Below are 22,228 nucleotides of genomic sequence, written 5' to 3' on the forward strand. Positions count from 1 at the left end.
GCACTATACAACACAATACATTACAAGGCATGACAATACATTATAATACATTACATTACAACACAACACAATACATTACATTACAGACTGCAGCTTACCTGGAGTCCTCCGCAGCGACTCTTCCACTGCTCTGTCTAGAAGACGTGTCACGTGACAACACGGTCACATGGTACACTAAGTGTACCATGTGACCGTAACCAGGAAGTGCCGGCTTCCCGTCACAGAAGATTTATTTAGGAAGCATGCTGTATGGCAACGGGGGCCCGTGGGCCCCCCAGGCTTAGGGGCCCGGTCGCAACTGCGACCGCTGCGACCCCTATAGCTACGCCACTGGTATGTGTAACATGCTGTGCACCTATGGGTCCATAACATGACTGGGACCGTTTTTTCTTTTGAACTGGGAGTAAATAATGAACCATGGACTTCTAGCAGAGGTTACAAAAATATGAAAAACTAGAGGTACCCAGACACAGTTACTAGTTGACATTTGGTTTTGAGAAGTTGAGCACTTTGAACTCACATTCCTTTACACTCTCTGGCATGTGCTAAGCCATAAAAAGAAACTGTTAAAAACACATTTGTTTTATAATCAAGAACCGTAAATGCTCTATCTAACATCTTTGACATCTATCACATTGGGATGAGGCATTGTAGAAAATATTTACTGCTTATAAGTCAAATTTTACAAAAGGGCAAAAAGCTCAGAAATGATAAGTTCAAGATTCTTGGACTTTATGGGAAGAAAAAACAAAGCAAACTTTGCACATCTATTTTACAGGATATATCTTTATCTTTGCGTTACACCTGCGAAAACTTTGCAAATTCTAAAATTTTTTGGACAAAAATTGCTTTGACATAATGTAAATGCCCCTTTAACCCATTAACCAGCAATTTGATGCCTTAAAATTAATCTCCGCCTTTATTCATCATGTTGCTTTAGGTACAAAATTCTGTGCTGATAAATTTCTTAATATATCTTTATAGCGGTCAGAGCATTGTATTTCTGTCACAGAGCTCCTAATCCTCTGCACTGACAGAGATTTAAAAGACAATGGCTGCCTGCCAAAACCATTAGAGGGAGCATGGGATCTAAGCTCCCTCTAGTGGTGGCTGAAGGCAGCTAGCATGTTTTGTTTTAAATCTATGTCAATGCAGAGGATTTGGAGCTCTGTGCCAGAAAAACAATGCCCAGACTGCTATAGAGATCTATTAAGAAATGAATCAGCACAAAATCTGACACCTATTTAGATTTAAACATTTTTTATTTAAGGGTGGACATTCAATTTCAAGAAACTTATTTTTTTATTAATTTTTGCCTCCCTGCCATAACTTCAAATATACACTCCTCGACATTGAAATTGCAACACCAAGAACGCAAAGTTTTGGAATTGTGGAAATTCCTGGATCAATAGACATGTTAATGATATGCAAATAATAAAAAAATGGAAACAAAATATTCCAAACATCTTGATTTATTCAGTATTGAGCAAAAGCGCCATGCACAGAAATACACACACGCCTTGGCATGCTATCAATAAGGTTATTAATGGCTGTCTGAGGAATATTATGCCACACTGAAAGCACTTGGGCATGCAAATCATCAAGATTGGCTGCTGCCAGCTCCCTTTGCAATTGCCGACCAATGACGTCCCAGATGTGCTTGATGGGAGACAAGTCTGGGGACGCTGCAGGCCATGGTAGCAGGTTTAGGCCACACAGGCTGATCACAGTAGAATGAGCAACATGCGGCCTGGTGTTGTACTGTTGAAAACGGCTTCTGGGACACTTTTGGAGAAATGGATGTACCACTGGTTCCACGATCAAATCAATGTAACACCTAGCTGTTACTGTACCTGAAATAAAGACTGGAGGGGTCCAGCTACCGTACGTTATGCCACCTTGCACGATAATCCCGGGAGAATGACCTGTGTGACGTTCCCTTGTGAAGGCCTCTTCATGGCGTTGCCCACGTTGTCACCAGACCAATCTCCGGCTATCATTGCGTCCGAGACAAAATCGGGATTTAAAGCTGAGGAGGATAGATTCCTCCAGCCTCCATTGCAGTCTTGCTGACAACCCTGAAAGCCTTTGAGAGCGGTGCCATGTGATGGAACCCCTGTAGCTGGACGTCTGGCCCGTAGCCCAATGTCATGCAAACGCCTTCTGATAGTTTGTGTCGACACTGGTTGCTGCCCTAGGCTTGGGATGTGACGACCAATTTCACTTGCAGTACAGAATGGATCACTACGCGCCATTCTTCCAATCAGACGATTCGTCCGTGCAGAATTTTGCCTCCTTGCACCTCTTGCTATTATTCCCGTTTGTCGTTGTTCTCCTAACCTCCGGGACACGCAGCATTGAACAGTGCTGACATCTCGTCCTAGGCGCGTAGCGATCTGACGCAGTGATAAACCAAGGTCTCTCAGTTCAAGGATTCTGTCCCTCTCAGTTTGTGACAAGTGGTGATAACTGGAACGTGGACGAACATCGCACAATCATCCCACACCACTTGATCTGTTTTTTTTAGGTTTCATGTGGCTAAAAAACTTTGCTTTCAACCTGGCTTTTTTGCCCATCCCACATGCCACAGATTGGAAGTAGATGCTTGAAAATTTGATCATCTGCAGATCTTAGCGACACCCGCTACTTCATGGATTTACATAACCTTACAGCTTGTCCTACTTGGTGTTGCAATTTCAATGTTGAGGTGTGTATATATATATATATATATATATATATATAGATATATATAGATATATATAGATAGATATATAATATTATAATTTTTATTTTTTTTAAACAAGAACTTAATAATCACATACATTTCCATTTCACTCCCACCTATATATCCTCCCGTCTTCCAGAACCTGCCACAGCAATATGTTTTAATGTGCCCTTCAATGGACTCCAAAAGGCTAAAAAATTTGTCAAATAACATGTATTATAAACTTCTTTAATCTTCCAAGTAATGCAAGATCAGTAAAGTCTTAATCTTGGGCAGTTCCAAAGGGAATGAATCATTGTTCCTGTGTAGGTTTGACATTTAAAGGGATTATCAGGGATTTCAAAATTGATGGCCTATCTTTAGGATGTTAGATTAGTATGGGTCGGTATGTTAGATCGGTATGCGTCCAACTCTCGACATCTCCATCAATCAGTTGTTTGAAGGGGACGTGGTGCTCAAGTAAGCACTGCAGCCTCTACATTGTTTACTCCAGGTTGCAGGCTGTTCGTACTTGCACACGCTGTTACTTTCATAGCGGCTGTGCAAGGTATTGCAGCGCTGTCTCATTTACTTGAATCGGGGAGTCGGACCCCAACCGATCTAGTATTGATGGCCTATCCTAAGGATAGGCCATACATTTTGAAATCCTGGATAACCCCTTTAAGACACAGAGACGAAACTCTAGGTCCAAATTTAGCCAGTAATGTTGAAGAAAGTATAGCTCGATATGGCAGAACTATGTAGATTTGAGAATCTATAAGAAGACTGGATATTTGACCTTAGTACAGTATAAACCCCTCAAATAATTCCATTGAGTAACGCTAAAATAATTTCTGGGGATTGGAACTCCAAAGCCGCCCTTACTTTTTCCCTGTGTAGATTTTTTATATTATTTCTAGATTTATCATTTCTCCTTATGATATAACAAAAATATTTTTTTTAACTATTATGGACACTCTGATTATTTAGAATTTGAGAATTACCATACATATACAATATTTGTTGTACTACCACACCTAAATTTAGCCTGCCCAGAGCATTTGAGTTTTCACGTCAACATTTTTACAATGGATTTATATTCAAGTTAAAAAACAAGCAGACACAGTTGACATATCTTGATACATAGATTCTCAAATATTGAAACTATTTTGAGAAGTATTGAATGGAAAATTAACTGGAGGAGAAGGGACCAAAAGTAATAAACAAGAATTCTCATAGTTCACTTGAATTCCTGAAAAGGAGCTGTAACGGGTTGGTGCTTCAATATTACTTGTTAACGAGTTATTCGCATTTCTAAGAAAAATTAGATCATCATACGCATATAGGATTATTTTCTCAGTCATAGCCTCATAGAGGAAGCTGTAGATATTATATTTTTAGTAGCTGTATAATGTATTGTTTTTTATAGGAAGAGTTAAATTTTTTAGCACATTTTTTGTAGTATTCATAAATTGGGTTTAATTTATTTTACAATTTTTTGGGGGAATGCAAAAAAACTTTATTCTGCCATTGTCTTTTGCTGTTATTATGTTGTTCATCTGGCACTATAAAAGACAAGTTAACTTTACCACATATGCTTATTTTTTGTTTTATGACTTGTTTTTAAATAAAAATGCTTTTTACTTTTACAGCTCTTTGGGGCTTTATTTAACTTAAATTAAGATTTATTTTTAGTCTTACTAGTGACCTGGTAGTAGTTATTATTTTTAAAGTGTATCTTTCATTATGAAAAAACTTCTGCCATAGATTAGGACAATGTCAGAAGTTTTAATTGTTGGAGGTCCGTTTCGTGAGAAGTGGTGATTGAATGGGCAGTTGCTCTCGGCTGAGAGTTGTGTCCTATTGGCTGTGACTTGTTAGCTGTGCACAGAATATATAGTTTCTATAGCAAGCATATGGCTCTACGAGGAACACTGTAAAAGTAGATAAGAACCAATACGGCACGGTGCTCAGCCTGTTACAGATTGGCACCTTAGGCTCTGTCCATCAAGTAGACTGCATGTAATGCTGTAATATGTTTGTCTTTTCACAATATCTAGCACCATTTGCAACCTACTCTTTGTCACTCTAAATGGAACCCTTCCCCCGGGCGACCTATAAGCACAGGCCTACTGTGCCTATAGGTAAATCTGACCGTGATTATGCCAGTGCATAACAAAATGCATAGGCATCTGATAGAGCAAACCTAAGATATGCCTATGCCTAACAGGCATGCTCCCAGGACAGCCCTGAGGGCCTTACTTAAGCCCCAAAGTTTCAGTACTAAAACTTTATCCATAGCAATTACAGTGCCCGGCTGACAGGGTTGAAATTGCTAAGATGATGTGATCAGCATTAAAACGTGTTAATATACTTTGCTCGAAATTTGTATTTTTTTAAGGCAAATTGTAAAGGACCTGCCAGACACAGCTTCTGTGTCGACGCCCGTGGTTAATCAGTCTGCATCTGCTCCTAGTTCTGTTAGAGTGACTCAATCTGCTACCATTTAGGCTGGTAGGCTGAGGAGTGGGAGAACCTATCACAGCCTAGCCAGACGGTTCTAGCTCCCGCCCTCGGTCTATGTATACCTTCATTTGCTTCTTGTATTTGCCTGTGATTCTCTCTTGTTTCCTGGCTCTGCTGTTCTAGCTATTACTATTGACCTCAGCTTCATTTTGGCCCTGGCTTTACTGACTACTCTCCTGCTCTGCGTTTGGTACCTCGTACACTCCTGGTTTGACTCGGCTCGTTCACTACTTTTGTTGCTCACGGTGTTACCGTGGGCAACTGCCCCATTTCCCTTAGCTTCTGTGTACCCTTGTCTTTTTGTCTCTCGTGCAGGTATTGAGCGCAGGGACCGTCGCCCAGTTGTACGCCGTCGCCTAGGATGGGTCGTGCAAGTAGGCAGGGACTGAGTGGCGGGTAGATTAGGGCTCACCTGTCTGTCTCCTTATCCCGTCACTACATAATCACAGGCCCATATACCTTTTCTACCCTGGTTCCTACTACAACCCCCTTGAGAACCTGGCTCAGCAAATGCAGGGTCTCTCCCTACAGGTCCAAGCCCTGGCTCAGAGGTGCGACCAGCGTGGTGCTAACCAGCTAGTGCCCTCCACCTCACCTCTTGAACCCCATCTCAAGTTGCCTGACCGGTTCTCAGTGGACCGGAAGACTTTTTTCTCCTTTCGGGAGAGTTGTAGAATCTATTTCCGTCTAAGGCCCCACTCCTCAGCTTCTGAGAGCCAGCGAGTGGGTATAATTGTCTCCCGGCTCCAGGACGGCCCCCAAGAATGGGCCTTCTCCTTGGCTCCTGACGCCCCTGAACTTTCCTCTGTTGACCTTTTTTTTTCCGCTCTCGGGCTCATCTATGACGAGACTGACAGGACTGCCTTTGCCGAGAGTCAGCTGGTGACCTTACGTCAGGGTAAGAGTCCCATTGAAGAGTACTGTTCGGACTTTAGGAAGTGGTGTGTAGCTTCTCGCTGGAATGACCCTGCCTTGAGGTGCCAGTTTAGATTGGGTCTATCGAACGCCCTGAAAGACCTGTTAGTTAGCTATCCCTCTTCTGACTCTCTAAATCAGGTTATGTCTCAGGGAACGACGACTTGAACATTTTTGTGCCTTCTCCTCTGGCTCCCCCATGATGGCTCCCGAGGTTCCGTTGCTTCGTTCTTCCACGGAAAACTCGAATGAACCAATGCAACTCGGGGCCTCCGTGTTTCCCCAACAACGTAGAGAGCTCCGCAGGAAAAATGGTCTCTGCTTCTACTGTGGGGATGACAAGCATCAAGTGAACAACTGTCCTAGGCGTAAGACTACGCAGCCGGAAAACTTCCGTGCCTAAGTGACCATCGGGGATGTCGCTTGGGCGCACAGGTATTTCCCGTAAATATGAAACCTAGTAAGATATTGCTTCCCTTTCAGGTCTCTTTTGAGGGTAGGTCTGCCACCAGCAGTGCCTTCGTGGATTCAGTGTCTTCTGCTAATATTATGTCTGTGGAATTTACTATGTCTCTAGCTATGCCATTGATTGATTTGCCTAAACCTGTCCCGGTAGTGGGTATCGACTCCACTCCACTTGCTAATGGTTATTTTACGCAGCATACCAGTGTTTTTGAACTCATTTTTGGCTCCATTCATTTGGAGCAGTGTTCTGTACTGGTGATGCAGGGATTATCGTCCGATTTGGTTTTAGGCCTTCCCTGTTTGCAGATGCATAATCCCGCGTTTAACTGGAGTACTGGGGATCTTACTAAATGGGGTAATGAATGCATGACGTCCTGTTCTGTTAATTGTATTCTACCTGAGTTTATTCAGGACTTCGCTGATGTTTTTTCTAAAAAGGCCTCCGAAGTGTTACCTCCTCATAGAGAATACGATAGCGCTATCGACTTGGTACCAGGAGCTAAGCTCCCTAAGGCTACGATATTTAATCTCTCTTGTCCCGAATGTGAGGCCATGAGAGAATATATCCAGGAAAGCCTGGCCAAGGGTTACATTCGCCCCTCTACTTCTCCGGTAGGTGCTGGCTTCTTCTTCGTAGGGAAGAAGGATGGTGGTCTTAGGCCGTGCATCGATTACCGAAACTTGAATAAGGTCACTGTAAGGAACCAGTATCCCCTTCCTTTGATTCCTGATCTCTTCAATCAGGTTCAGGGGGCCCAATGGTTCTCTAAGTTTGATATTTGGGGGGCTTATAACCTTATACGAGCCAGAGAAGGGGATGAGTGGAAGACTGCGTTTAACATGCCCGAAGGTCATTTCTAATACCTTGTCATGCCCTTTGGGCTGTGTAATGCTCCCGCGGTCTTCCAGAATTTCATAAATGAGATTTTAAGAGACTATCTGGGGGCATTTCTTGTAGTGTACCTTGATGACATACTTGTGTTTTCCAAGGACTGGTCCTCCCACATTGAGCATGTCAGGAAGGTGCTCCAGGCCCTTCGGGAAAACAAACTCTTTGCTAAATCTGAAAAATGTGTTTTTGGGGTGCAGGAGATACCATTTTTGGGTCAAATCCTCACTCCTAATGAATACCGCATGGACCCAGCCAAGATTCAGGCTGTGGCTGAATGGGTCCAACCTGCCTTCCTGAAGGCGTTACAGTGCTTCCTGGGGTTTGCTAATTATTACAGGAGATTCATTTCTAACTTCTCGGTCATCACTAAGCCTCGTACGGATCTTACTCACAAAGGTGCTGATCTCCACCACTGGCCTCCGGAGGCGGTCCAGGCTTTTGAGGTCCTTAAGAAGTGCTTTATCTCTGCCCCAGTGCTGATTCAGCCTAACCAAATGGAGCCATTCATCGTGGAGGTTGACGCCTCCGAGGTGGGAGTGGGTGCTGTCTTGTCCCAGGGTACCAGGTCCCTCACCCATCTCCGTCCCTGTGCCTACTTCTCCAGTTCTCGCCCACTGAGAGTAACTATGACGTGGGCAACCGCAAACTCTTAGCCATTAAATGGGCATTTGAAGAGTGGTGCCACTTCTTGGAGGGGGCTAGGCACCAGGTAACGGTCCTTACCGACCTCAAGAATCTGGTCTTCCTAGAATCTGCCCGGAGGCTAAACCCGAGACAAGCTCGATGGGCGTTGTTTTTTTACTAGATTCCACTTTGTGGTCACCTATAGGGCTGGGTATAAAAATATTAAAGCTGATGCACGGTCGCGTAGCTCCATGGCCAGCCCTCCTTCGGAGGAAGATCCTGCTTGTGTTTTGCCCCCAGGTATAATAATATCCTCTGTTGATTCTGACTTAGACTCCGAAAATTCGGCTGATCAAGGTTCAGCTCCCGGGAACCTTCCTGAGAACAAGCTGTTTGTTCCCCTGCAATTCCGGCTAAGGGTACTCAGGGAAAATCATGACTCTGCACTATCTGGCCATTCTGGCATCCTGGGTACCAAGCACCTCATTGCTAGAAACTATTGGTGGCCTGGGTTGCCTAAAGACGTTAAGGCCTACGTCGCCGCTTGTGAAATTTCTGCTAGGTCCAAGACTCCCAGGTCCGGACCAGCGGGCTTACTATGTTCTTTGCCCATTCCCCAGAGACCTTGGACCCATATCTCCATGGATTTTATCACCGATCTGCCTCCATCTCAAGGCAAGTCGGTGGTGTGGGTTGTAGTAGATCGCATTAGTAAGATGTGCCACTTTGTGCCCCTCACGAAACTACCCAATGCCAAGACGTTAGCTACCTTGTTTGTCAAACACATCCTGCGTCTCCATGGGGTTCTTGACAATATTGTTTCTGACAGAGGGGTACAATTTGTTTCATTGTTTTGGAGAGCTTTCTGTAAAAAGTTGGAGATTGATCTGTGCTTCTCCTCGGCCTTCCATCCTGAAACTAATGGCCAAACTGAGAGGACTAATCAGTCTCTAGAACAATATTTTAGGTGTTTTATCTCTGACTATCAATATGATTGGGTCTCCTTCATTCCCCTCGCCGAATTTTCCCTTAATAACCGGGTCAGTAACTCGTCAGGGGTCTCCCCCTTTTTCTGTAATTTTGGGTTTAATCCACGGTTCTCCTCCATTTCACCTGGTGGTTCCAACAATCCCGAGGTAGATGTCATTCATCGGGAACTGTGCACAGTCTGGGCAAAGGTTCCGAAGAACCTAGAGGTGTTCCAGAGCATACAAAAGACTCAGGCAGATAGAAGACGTTCTGCTAACCCCTTGTTTGTGGTCGGGGATCTGGTGTGGCTGTCTTCTAAAAACTGGCGCCTTAAGGTTCCGTCCAAAAAATTTGCTCCCCGGTTTATAGGGCCGTACAAGGTCATTGAGGTCCTTAACCCTGTCTCCTTCTGGCTGGAGTTACACCCGTCTTTTCAAATACACGACGTGTTTCATGCCTCCCTCCTGAAACGCTGCTCCCCGTCCTTGGTTACCTCGAGAAAAACTCCTGTCCCTGTTCTCACCCCTGAAGGGGTAGAATTTGAGGTGGCCAAGTTTGTGGACAGCAGAATGGTCCAAGGTTTCCTCCAGTACCTGATCCATTGGAGAGGATACGGGCCTGAGGAGAGGACTTGGGTACCTGCCCAGGATGTTCACGCTGGGGTATTGCTCAGGAGGTTCCATCTTCGGTTCCCCAATAAGCCAAGTCCACCTCATAAAAGGGGTATTACTGTAAAGGACCTGCCAGACACAGCTTCTGTGTCGATGCCCGTGGTTAATCAGTCTGCATCTGCTCCTAGGTCTGTTAGAGTGACTCGATCTGCTACCACTCAGGCTGGTAGGCTGAGGAGTGGGAGAACCTATCACAGCCTGGCCAGACAGTTCTAGCTCCCGCCCTCGGTCTATGTATACCTTCATTTGCTTCTTGTCTTTGCCTGTGATTCTCTCTTGTTTCCTGGGTCTGCTGTTCCAGCTATTACTATTGACCTCAGCTTCATTTTGACCCTGGCTTTACTGACTACTCTCCTGCTCTGCATTTGGTACCTCGTACACTCCTGGTTTGACTCGGCTCGTTCACTACTCTTGTTGCTCACGGTGTTGCCGTGGGCAACTGCCCCATTTCTCTTAGCTTCTGTGTACCCTTGTCTGTTTGTCTCTCGTACACGTATTGAGCGCAGAGACTGTCGCCCAGTTGTACGCCGTCGCCTAGGACGGGTCGTGCAAGTAGGCAGGGACTGAGTGGTGGGTAGATTAGGGCTCACCTGTCTGTCTCCTTACCCCATCATTACACAAAGTATGCAAAGTACTAAATGAACACATGTAATAAGAATAATAGATATATCAACAGCAGTTTGTAACTAGATCACAATTAGCATCAGAACAGTATAGAGTAAAAGTGAACTTAAAATAAGTGAACAGCAGAAAGATGTAAGGAAGATAAGGAAGATATATTATGAAGTTGTTCTAGTTTATATTTGCTAGCTCTAAAGCTAAAGTTAATAAAAACTACAGCTTCACTTTAAAGTGTACTTGAAAAGGAAATCCATTTGCTATACAATAAATTTTCACTTTGGCCAACAATAGCGCATTCGACTGCGCTATTGGTTCCGTCAAGAACAACGGAACCCTGTCACAACGGTTAGAGACGGAAACTATTAGCTAGGTTTCCGTCACCATTGATATCAATGGTGAGGGAAACAGAAGCTTAGGTTTCCGTTTGCCTTTCCGTTGAGGGGTTAACCTGACGGAAACCTCAGATGGAACCCCTCAATGGATGGGCAATGGTGATGTCAACAGGCCCTAAGATATTTGTTTGCTGTCAGTGACTCAGAAAACTCTTGCTTACTTTCAAAGGCGTAAACCCATACATAACTAGTCCTGCTGTCAGCTGAGAAGTGGATACATATGTATCCAGTATAGGCAATGCACTGTGAGCTAAATACATAAGCAAGAGGTGCCCAAATTTAGATTGCGTACCAAAATGTAAATAAGAGTGTTCTCATCAGGAAACTCATATCTTGAAACTGGTGAGAAATTAAAACACAAATTATATTGTAGTTGTATAACTTTTAATTTATACAGAAATTAGCTTTATTTACATAAAACCGGAAAACCTTTTTTAAGCATTTTTTTAGTTCAAGTTTTATGGATTTTGAGTCCAAATTGTCCCTAAGATAAAATACAAATTTAGGTATAACTGTAATGTATAAAAAATTCAAAACTGTAGCACACTGTTCTTATACTCTACCTGGCATCTTCCATTTGAGCACATGTCCAGGCCATCAGGTCCACACGGTGTACCATCTAGGGTTTTTTCTGTAACCAGAACAGGTTGGTCTTTTCCAAGAGCAGAACAAAAAAGTGCACAAGGTTTCTCTAAAATAAATACAGAGATTGATGGTTGATTTAAACATGATGCTTAATAATAAAAAAAAATCTACGAGTCAGATAAACTACATAATCTAAAGCTATTTTTTACTGATATTGTACTTTCAGTACCATTTTGGCTTGAAAATATAAAAATATCTCACATCTTGTTGCTTCCCACCTCGAAGCTGGAATGAGCTCCTAACTTACCATACATAGTTACATAGTTACATAGTTACATAGTTAGTACGGCTGAAAAAAGACACATGTCCATCAAGTTCAACCAAGGGACGGGAAAAGGGAAGAAAACATTTCTACACATAGGAGCTAATATTTTTTTGTTCTAGGAAATTATCTAACCCTTTTTTAAAGCCATCTACTGTCCCTGCTGTGACCAGCGCCTGCGGTAGGCTATTCCATAGATTCACAGTTCTCACGGTAAAGAAGCCTTGTCGCCTCTGCAGCTTGAACCTTTTTTTCTCCAGACGGAGGGAGTGCCCCCTTGTTTTTTGATCGGGTTTTACAAGGAACAGGATTTCACCATATTTTTTGTATGTGCCATTAATATATTTATATAAGTTAATCATGTCCCCCCTTAGTCGTCTTTTTTCAAGGCTAAATAGGTTTAATTCTTTCAATCTTTCCTCATAACTTAAATTCTCCATGCCCCTAATTAGCTTCGTTGCCCTTCTTTGTATTTTTTCCAACTCCAGGGCATCCTTTTTATGAACTGGAGCCCAGAACTGAACTGCATATTCTAGATGAGGCCTCACTAATGCTTTGTAAAGTGGCAATATTACATCCCTGTCCCGTGAGTCCATGCCTCTTTTAATACACGACAATATCCTGCTGGCCTTTGAAGCAGCTGATTGACACTGCATGCTGTTATTGAGTTTATGATTTACAAGAACACCTAGATCCTTCTCAACAAGTGAATCCGCCAGTGTAGCTCCCCCTAGGACATATGATGCATGCAGGTTGTTGGTACCCAGATGCATAACTTTACATTTATGTACATTAAACTTCATCTGCCAAGTGGACGCCCAAACACTTAGTTTGTTTAAATCTGCCTGCAATTCATGAACATCTTCCATAGACTGAACTATATTACATAGCTTGGTGTCATCTGCAAAAATAGAAATAGTGCTATTAATCCCATCTTCTATATCATTAATAAATAAGTTGAATAATAGTGGTCCCAGCACTGAACCCTGGGGTACACCACTTATTAGCGGGGACCATTCAGAGTAGGAATCATTGACCACAACTCTCTGGATACGGTCCTTGAGCCAATTCTCAATCCAATTACAAACTATATTTTCTAAACCTATAGTCCTTAATTTACCCATTAGGCGTCTATGGGGGACAGTGTCAAATGCCTTTGCAAAGTCCAAAAACACTAAATCCACAGCGGCCCCTCTGTCTAGACTTCTGCTCACCTCTTCATAAAAACAGATTAGGTTAGTTTGACAACTTCTGTCCTTAGTAAAACCGTGCTGGCTGTCACTTATAATGCTATTTATTGTCACATAATTCTGTAGATAGTCCCTCAATAGCCCCTCAAACATTTTCCCCACGATGGATGTTAAGCTTACTGGTCTATAATTACCCGGGGAAGACCTAGAGCCCTTTTTGAAAATAGGCACCACATTTGCGCTGCGCCAGTCCCTTGGCACTATACCAGTCACTAGAGATTCTCTGAATATTATGAAAACGGGGACAGAAATAACTGAACTAAGCTCTTTAAGAATTCTAGGGTGTAACCCATCTGGTCCCGGGGCCTTGTGCACATTTATTTTATTTTATTTAGCTTGGACCATATCTACATTCATCCAATTCAGTATATCAACTGATATATTAACAGCACTGGCACCGGCTACATCAGCTGCTCTTTCTTCTGTTGTATATACAGAGCTAAAGAACCCATTTAGTAACTCTGCCTTCTCTTGATCCCCTGTGACCAACTCCCCATTACCATTATCTAGGGGTCCTACATGTTCAGACCTTGGCTTTTTAGCATTTATATACTTGAAGAATTTTTTGGGATTTGTTTTACTATCCTTGGCCACCTGCCTTTCATTTGGTATTTTTGCTAATTTTATTACATTTTTACAGATTTTATTAAGGTCTTTATATTTTAAAAAGGCTACAGCTGTACCCTCAGATTTGTATTTTTTAAATGCCCTTTTTTTGTCGTGTATTGCCCCTTTCACAGAAGGTGTAAGCCATGTGGGGTTTAATTTTAGTCGTTTATACTTGTTACCTATAGGAATAAATTTTGCACTAAAATGTCCTAAATTTAAGGGTATGACCAGACGTGGCGTATTTCTTCCGCCACTGTCCGCATCAATGCCGCACATAATCTGCATTGCAGATTCTGTTGCGGCTCTGCCTAAAATGGGCATTAAATTGATGCGGACTAGCCGTTGCGTATTCAGGTGAAGAGTGCTTCCCTTCTCTCTATGAGTGCAGGATAGAGAGAAGGGATAGCCCTTTCCGTAGTAAAAGTAAAAGAAATTCATACTTACCCGGCCGTTGTCCTGGTGACGCGTCCGTCTTTCAACATCCAGGCCAACCTCCCTGGATGACGCGGCAGTCCATGTGACCGCTGCAGCCCAAATTTGGCCTGTGTTTGGCTGCAGCCGTCATCCCGGGAGGCCGGACTGGAGGAAGAAGCAGGGAGTTCTCGGTAAGTATGAACTTCTATTTTTTTAACACATTGATCTATATTGTGATCGGAAGTCACTGTCCAGGGTGCTGAAACATTTACTGCCGATCGCTTAACTCTTTCAGCATCCTGGACAGTGACTATCTCCTGACGTCGCCTAGCAACGCTCCCGTAATTACGGGTGCACACACGTAGTCACCCGTAATTACGGGAGCCCCATTGATTTCTATGGGCCTGCCCGTGCCGTAGTAACGGCTCGTGATTACGGGCGTTTTTACGTTAGTGTGCATGGGGCCTCAGTCTGGCTGTAGACCTAGAAATACATAGGTCCAGCCAGAATGAAGAAATATCATGTTCGTAAAACAAATACACTACGCAACACACATAACATCTGCGTACTTCATTGCGGAATTTTGACTCTCCATTGAAGTCAATGGAGAAATTCCGCTACACGTCCGCAACATCCAATGTATGCTGCGGACACCAAATTCCGTACCGCAGCCTATGGTCCACAGCTGAGTTTTCCGCAACATGTAAACAAACCTAACTAAAATGCTGTGGTGGAAAGCAATGGAGAAACGTGTATTCTGCGGATTTCCGCAGCGGACTGTCCGCAGCGGAATTCCAGAGCAATTCCGCCACGTCTGGCCATGCCCTAAGGCTATGTTCACACGGAGTATTTTGGGGGAGGAATATCTGCCTCAAAATTCCGTTTGGAACTTTGAGGCAGATATTCCTCTCCCTGCACGCTGATATTCGCGGCAATTATCGCGCCGTTTTTCACCCGCGGCCATTGAGCGCCGCGGGCATAAAACAGCGAGAAATACGCTTTCTCCTGCCTCCCATTGAAGTCAATGGGAGGTCAGAGGCGGAAGCGCCCGAAGATAGGGCATGTCGCTTCTTTTTCCCGCGAGGCAGTTTTACTGCTCGCGGGAAAAAGACGCCGACGCCTCCCATTGAAATCAATGGGAGGCGTTCTCGGGCCGTTTCTGCCGAGTTTTGCGACGCGGTTTCCGCGTCAAAAAACTCGGCAAAATACCCCGTGTGAACATAGCCTAAGAGTTCTATCCAATCTATAGAACACTACCGTATTACATAATGCACCCACAGTTCCCAAGGAAAGCTGACTACTGAATAAAACAAACTTAGGACATTACAGGTGTATTGGTCATTTATAAAGAATACCGATTGCTAAACTCGTTCTCATAAATCAGATGTACGTGCAAATATATAAAACTTCTTAAAATATCCTATCAGGAGAAACTGCCATTTTCCCCACCTTCCAGCAGCCTATAGTTTTACTTTCCCTGTTTACAGCCTCTCTGTTCAGATACCTCCTCAGTCTAAAAAAAAATATTAAAAAAATAAAATGTCTAGATTTAAAAAAAAAATAATAAATAAAAAAAATAAAAAAATACTAGACATGGGGAGTGGGAGGGGGGAGAGAGAATACATCTGTAAGTGTGTCTCCCTTAGTGTGTGTGGGACTGTATGCTGTGAGAGGGGAGGAGGAACTGCAAAGGGAGAATTTGATTGGCACACAGCACAACTCTCTTACTCCACACCAAGAAGAGCCAGAGTCGCTGTTTATTTATCACCTCATCTACAACAAAAAATTTAATAAATTAAAAAAATTTAATAAAACGTGATCAAAAACTTGCATGTACCCCAAAATGATACCATTAAAAACTGCAACTCGTCCTGCAAAATATAAGACCTCATAACACTCAATCGATGGTAAAATAGAAAAGTTATGGCTAAGACTTTGGTGACACAAAATACATTTTATTTTTTACAATTCGTTTTTTCTTTGTAAGAGTAGTATAAAAAAAATATAAAAAAAACGATATCAATTTTGTATCGCCGTAATTGTATTAACCGGAGGAATAAAGTTGACATGTAATTTTAATTGCACGGTGAATGATGTAGAAACAAAGCACAAAAAACAATGGATTAATCGTGGTTTTTTTTACATTTTCCACCCACAAAGAATTTTTTGCACATTTCCTGTACATTATATGGTACAATAAATGATGCCATGAAAGTCTACAACTCGTCCCACAAAAATCAAGCCCTCATAGGGCTATATCGACGGAAAAATAAAAAAGTTATGGCTTTTGGAATGTGGGGAGGAAAAAATTCTAATGAAAATCCGAAAAATGGCTGCGGCAGAAAGGGGTTAATGTAAATCACATGTTGTTCAGCACATTTCTATAACCTGCAGGTTTAGATTGTGTTCCTTATTATAACAATATCATATTTTTAAATATTTTCTACTTTGTTTTTCATTTGTTTTATGAAATAATCTAAAACAGTCGTTGAAGTCTGTTCAGCATACCTTTATGGGATCAGACAATACTTTAAAAGCTTTGCAGAAGAAAATAAAGCAGTACAGCATAGTACACTATAGCAAGAAAATGTATTTCCATAAAACATGCAGGAAAATTTCACAGATCATCTAAGAAAGTTTAAACACACAAAGTATAAATAATATAGATTTTTGTAAAAACAAATAATATAAAAATAAATAACTACCTCTTTTAGGCTTCGTTCACATCTGCGTCAGGGTCGCGTTCTGAAGTTCTGTCGGAGCTTCCCGTCAGAACGGGACCCTGACTGAACCAAATGGAAACCATAGGTTTCCATTTACATCACGATTGATTTCAATGGTGACGGATCCGGTGCAAATAGCTTCCATTTGTCTCCCTTGTGTAAGAATTCCATCACTTTGACGGAATCAATACTGTAGTCGACTACGGTATTGATTCCGTCAAAACGACGGAACCATTGGACGGAACTGACACAAATAGAAACCATTGGCACCGGATCCGTCACCATTTAAATCAATGATAATGCAAATGGAAACCTACGGTTTCCGTTTGTTTCAGTCAGGATCCCGTTCTGACGGGAAGCTCCGAAGGAACGTCAGAACGGGACCTTGACGCAGATGTGAACGAAGCCTAATAGTCTTTCCTAGCATGGCGGTCTCAAAACTTTAGAGGCCAAAGCTCTTAGCTCAAGCACAACTTTGAATTTGAAAAACGATATCCATCTAATGAAAATAATGGAAACCCATTTAATTCAATTGACGTATGTAATACTGTTCTCACACCAGTACAACTGATTCTGGTGGTTTCTAACAGAGAGACCCCAAAAAATCAGCTTGACTCTAGTGGTCTAGCGGACAATAATAGACAAGGTTTTCAAGTTCGGACAGATTGTTTATACAGTATATTGCATCTTATTATTCTGTATGCGTGTAACCAACTTTTAGAATGCTAATTTAAAAGGAGTCTGACATCAGTTTTGCCTTTTACAAAGAAAACACTATTGGTTAAAAAAAAAAATTTGTTCCGTTTCACCACATTCTGAGAGCCATAACTTATATTTTTCCATCGTTTGAGCGGTGTGAGGCTTATTTTTTGCGGGACGAGCTGTAATTTTTTTATTAGCACCATTTTTTTGGTACATACCATTTTTTTTATCACTTTTTATTTCATTCTTTTTAGCGCTATGGTGACCAAAAGACAACGATTCAGGGGTTTCAATTTTATTTTTTTTACGCCATTCAGTGTGACTCAGATAATGCTATATTGTAATCGTTTCAGACTTTTATGGATGCAGCGATACCAATTTTTTATGATTATTTTATTTTTACGTTGTGCTTGGGGAAAAATGGGAAAAGGTTTTTTCTAACGTTTAAAAAATTTTTACACTCCTGAAAATGTATCAAACTTTTTTTTTTACACATTTTATTAGTTCCCCTAGGGGTCTTGAACCAGCTATCATTAGATCACTGGAACAATACACTGCAATACATGGATGAGTTACAGAAACAGCGTAACTCGCTGAGCTACGCTGTTTCCGTAACTCCCATAGTAGTGAATGGCAGTTACAGAAGCAGCGTAGCATGCTACGCTGTTTCCGTAACTACTACTCAGTTGTATGGGAGTTACGGAAACTGCGTAGCTCAGCGAGTTACGCTGCTTCCGTAACTCGACCATGTAACCAGGAAGTGAAGTGGCCGGAAGACAGCGGAGCCAGGTAAGGTAGAACCGGGTTTAGGGGGCCCCGTTCTAGAGATAGATGCGGTGGGACCCGCATCTATCTGACTTTTATGAAATATCCTGTTGATAAGATGTCCTTTATGGGAAAACCACTATAAATGCTGCGGTCGCTATTGACTGTAGCATTTAACTAGTTAAACGACCAGGAATAGTGCGATCGCATAAAGATGTTTTGTACAGATCTGTATATACAGTTCCAAATGTATTGGTCTTCTTTGACTTATACAGTATTCGATAGAGTATGCTGCAATTTTTTTACCTGGACTGTGTTCAGAAAGCTGCCATATAAATACAGTATACAGAAGTGTATGAGAGCAAAGACTAAAATGAGCTGCACATTCTGTACTTCTTTGATATAGTACGTATATAGATTCTGAATAAGGTTGTGTGTATGAGCATTAGTGGCTTATGTACATGACTATATTACAGATCTGTGTGGTAAGAATCCTCATATGGTACTCATAGAACTTAGTTCTATGAGCTCATAGTATACCTCCGTATCATTGTATGCTCCATCACATGCCTATTATGGAGAGTATTCTCCCGATAGAGGGCACATACGGCACCAGACGGAGTTCTTACAGGTCTGTAATACGGCATCCATAATAAGGACCTTTAGGGACTATGTATGTTGCTTATTTAAGCAGGGGCGCACATGCCATATGTGCAGCCTGTGCAGTTGCACAGGGGCCAAGTATATAAGGGGGCCCACTATCACCTTAAAAAAGCAACTTCCTACATCCTATTAGATTGTGTGTAAGGGACTGAGCAGTTAAATTTTATGATTTACAATCACCGAGGGAATTGTTAAAGTGACCGAGCTCTACACTGAGCTTTTCGAGAGCAAGGGCCCATATACTGTTCTTGCCCTGGTGGCCTCTGTTGTCTGTGTCCGCCCCTGTATTTAGGGTGGGTGCACAGAGCATTGTCATGTGCATGGGTTCTAACTATGTACTCCAAGCCTTATTGCTGATTACTTTTCCTTATTTTATTTTTTATTACAAAATTGTGTCCTATATTTTACTTTTATTAAGCACAATCTCAATTTTGTTACAGTTTCCATTTAAAAAGACACTTGGAATTTGTAGTAACTTTAATAATACTTATTTTCGGAGTTAGGATAACTGCATAGAAGATTAGCAGACCTTTGTTTAGTACTGTAAGTAAATGCTACTAAAAATACTTGAGACTATTGTCTTTACAATGGTAAATGGTGATAGTGCACATGGATGGAATATCAACTTGTGCTGCACATTTTCCAGATCATTTTTTTCCATTAAACAGTTAAGTCTGTGTAAATACAACATGTATTATTCATTGCACAGAAATAGTCTGCGGAGCTGAAAATCTCCGCTTTGTTCCATTACTTGGTTTATTACCGTTCAGTAAATCACCTAGGTCTGCTTAATATCATATAAAGGGAATATCACTAGGTTTATGTAAATGTTTTAATAGATGTACACTCAAGAACCAGGCTGAGGTAGTAAACACTTACAAGCATCTTAGTGGGTCTGCGGAAGGGATCAACAGTATAACTATTCATTTTATGAAGGTGATTTTTTATTCCATATGTTTAGTGTATATATGTTCCAATTCTGTTTAATATTTTCATATGGAAAAAGGAACATTTGGAAATATGAAGGTTTTATAGCAAGCAGGACTGTAACTTTTAATGTTGGCGTTTAATGGGACATGTAAAATCTGAAAAGCGAAATCTGGTATAGGAGGTTTTCTTTCATTATTCCTAAAAGGTGACCACAACACATACAGACTTCTTATTATAAATCCTCAAAGTAGTAGCTGTGAATTGTTCTTACAAGTATATGGTTCTAATACAGAAAAGTCTGTGTTGGTGGCCATTTGACCTCTAGACCAGCCTTCAGCACTTTCCCGTAGTAGTAGTTGTTATCTTGACTCAAAAAATGTTTTTACAAATTTGAATTGCCAAAATTTTTGTAATTTTTTTTTTGCTAAAACAATTAATTATATAAAGAAAATAAAGTGAAGAGAATGAATGAATACATGAATCCATGATAATAGTTTATTCACTGTATCCATGCAGTGAAAAAATAAATTTAATCTAACAGTATTGGCCTATTATGTGAACCTCCACTTTGGGCCACTTTTGCCTTATTTGTTGTGGATTAACCCGTTAGTTATAGTTATTTATTATATTGCACTTTGCCGCTTTTTGTATTTGTTGGGCCACTCAAATATTTTTTGGTTCATATTATTTATGACATATAGTAAAGGGCTGTTTTTCATTCCATATTTAGGGAAATATTCTTTTTCCATTGAAGTAAACTGCAAAAACTTAAAAAAAATTTTTTTTTTTCACAAGATAACATTAAAATAAAATATGACAATAGGACACCCATTTTATGTCAGTTGTTTTGATATACAGTACTTTTCTGCTTGTGGGGCAATACATTTCCGGTGGTCGGGAAGGCTATGAGCATGGTTTGGGTTGGTGGTGTATTTCTTTTCTTTTCACTTTATTTGTGTTTAATGAACACATATTTGTATATTTATTTATAGAATATGTCCCCAAATTTAGACTTCATATCAAAAAATTTTAATATGTAGTTTTCCACTATAACTGGGCCATCCACATGAGCAGGGGAAACCAACCCTCTACTGTAACATTTTTTAGGCATTGCTGATATGGATCAGAGGGCACTCAGCGATCACGTGATCGGACACAGGATTGCTGGGTCTAATAGGCACCACAGCCTCTTTTTCCTAGGGGGCTCATCTTACAGACCTTTCCTGATAACATATTCTTACATCTTATAATAGTATTATAAATAATATCATAATTCATTCAAGATTTTAGAAAGTGTTGTGCACGGCCGTGATTTTCGGGTCGGCCGGCTGCGGACTGTCAGCCGAAAGCCGCCCGCAAATCGCGGTACACGCACATTATTTTCAATGAGCCCGGACATCAGAAGACGGACGTAATAAGACAGGTCCGTTCTTTCTGCGGTGCGGGCTCCCGGGCCATGCACGGACCGTAAAAACTACGTTCGTGTGCATGGCCCCATAGAAATGAATGTGGCCGCAATTCTCCCGTGGATTTTCGGGGGAATTGCGGCCGCAAAAGCACGTTCGTGTGCATGGGGCCTTAACCGACGTAAAAAAAATACATATAAAAAAAGACGATATCAAATTAATAGTCTGGTACTGTAAAATAATCTGGAATTTCACCAGACCAGCAGCCGAAAACTGGGTGAAGCTAACCAACCATGGATTCTTTCAGATTGCAAAAACAACGTGATTCAGATTGCAAAAACAACGTGATGACATATTTTATGTTAGCATTGCTTGCCTCTATTTTTTAAATGGAAATATCATTATGTACAGTATCTATCATTGTCTGACATCTATAAAGTCCCTAATTCAAGAATTGTTACTAGATGTAAAATGTACTAAGGAAGTATCTTAGATAAACGTGCTCTACAAATACCTTCATTGATGATAGCATGCCATCGGTGCTTTTGCTTATGGTAGGTAGAGCGGAAGCTAAAGGTCTGACATTGCCAGTCTCTGAAATCAGGCACACCAGGAGGACATCTTGGATTCTCACATATTTTGTATTGTATTTTGGGATCATTGCATTGTCGTCCTTCAGTGCTTTGACTGCAAGAGAGAAGTAATATTAGATTTATGTATAAAAGACACCAGAATCCAGTGACTATTACATATTTTACACAGTAACAAATAAAGAGAAGTACAATAAATATACATTCATATTACCTAAGGCATTTACGTTGTCTACTACGAACTCCAGCTCCACATGTTCTGCTGCAGGAACTCCAGGAACTCCATTCCCCGGACATGTGTTCAGAAGATGACGTCATACTGGTACATTCTCCAACTCTACACCACTGTGGATAAATGTGTGCACCATTAAAAAGACTGAAATAAGCACCAAGAACAAACATAATTTATTTATTTTTACAAAAATAACACATTATTGTACATATAATCAGTACATGCAGTGTATTGACACATTTCATTAATCCTTATGGG

The 22,228-nt window shown here is 41.4% G+C and overlaps 1 protein-coding gene across 1 annotated transcript in view; it reads right to left on the reverse strand.

Annotated features, from left to right (window-relative positions):
- ADAMTS19 (ADAM metallopeptidase with thrombospondin type 1 motif 19) overlaps positions 1-22,228 on the reverse strand; it is a 310,868-nt gene that overhangs the window by 114,937 nt on the left and 173,703 nt on the right. The window contains exons 12-14 of the mRNA XM_075854793.1: positions 21,953-22,083; positions 21,663-21,835; positions 11,343-11,470 (exon numbers count right to left, since the gene is read on the reverse strand). Of these exons, the coding sequence (XP_075710908.1) occupies positions 11,343-11,470; positions 21,663-21,835; positions 21,953-22,083 (432 nt within the window). The remainder of the gene's footprint in view (positions 1-11,342; positions 11,471-21,662; positions 21,836-21,952; positions 22,084-22,228) is intronic.

This window comes from Rhinoderma darwinii, chromosome 1, assembly GCF_050947455.1.
Source record: "Rhinoderma darwinii isolate aRhiDar2 chromosome 1, aRhiDar2.hap1, whole genome shotgun sequence".
Classification (NCBI taxonomy): domain Eukaryota; kingdom Metazoa; phylum Chordata; class Amphibia; order Anura; family Rhinodermatidae; genus Rhinoderma; species Rhinoderma darwinii.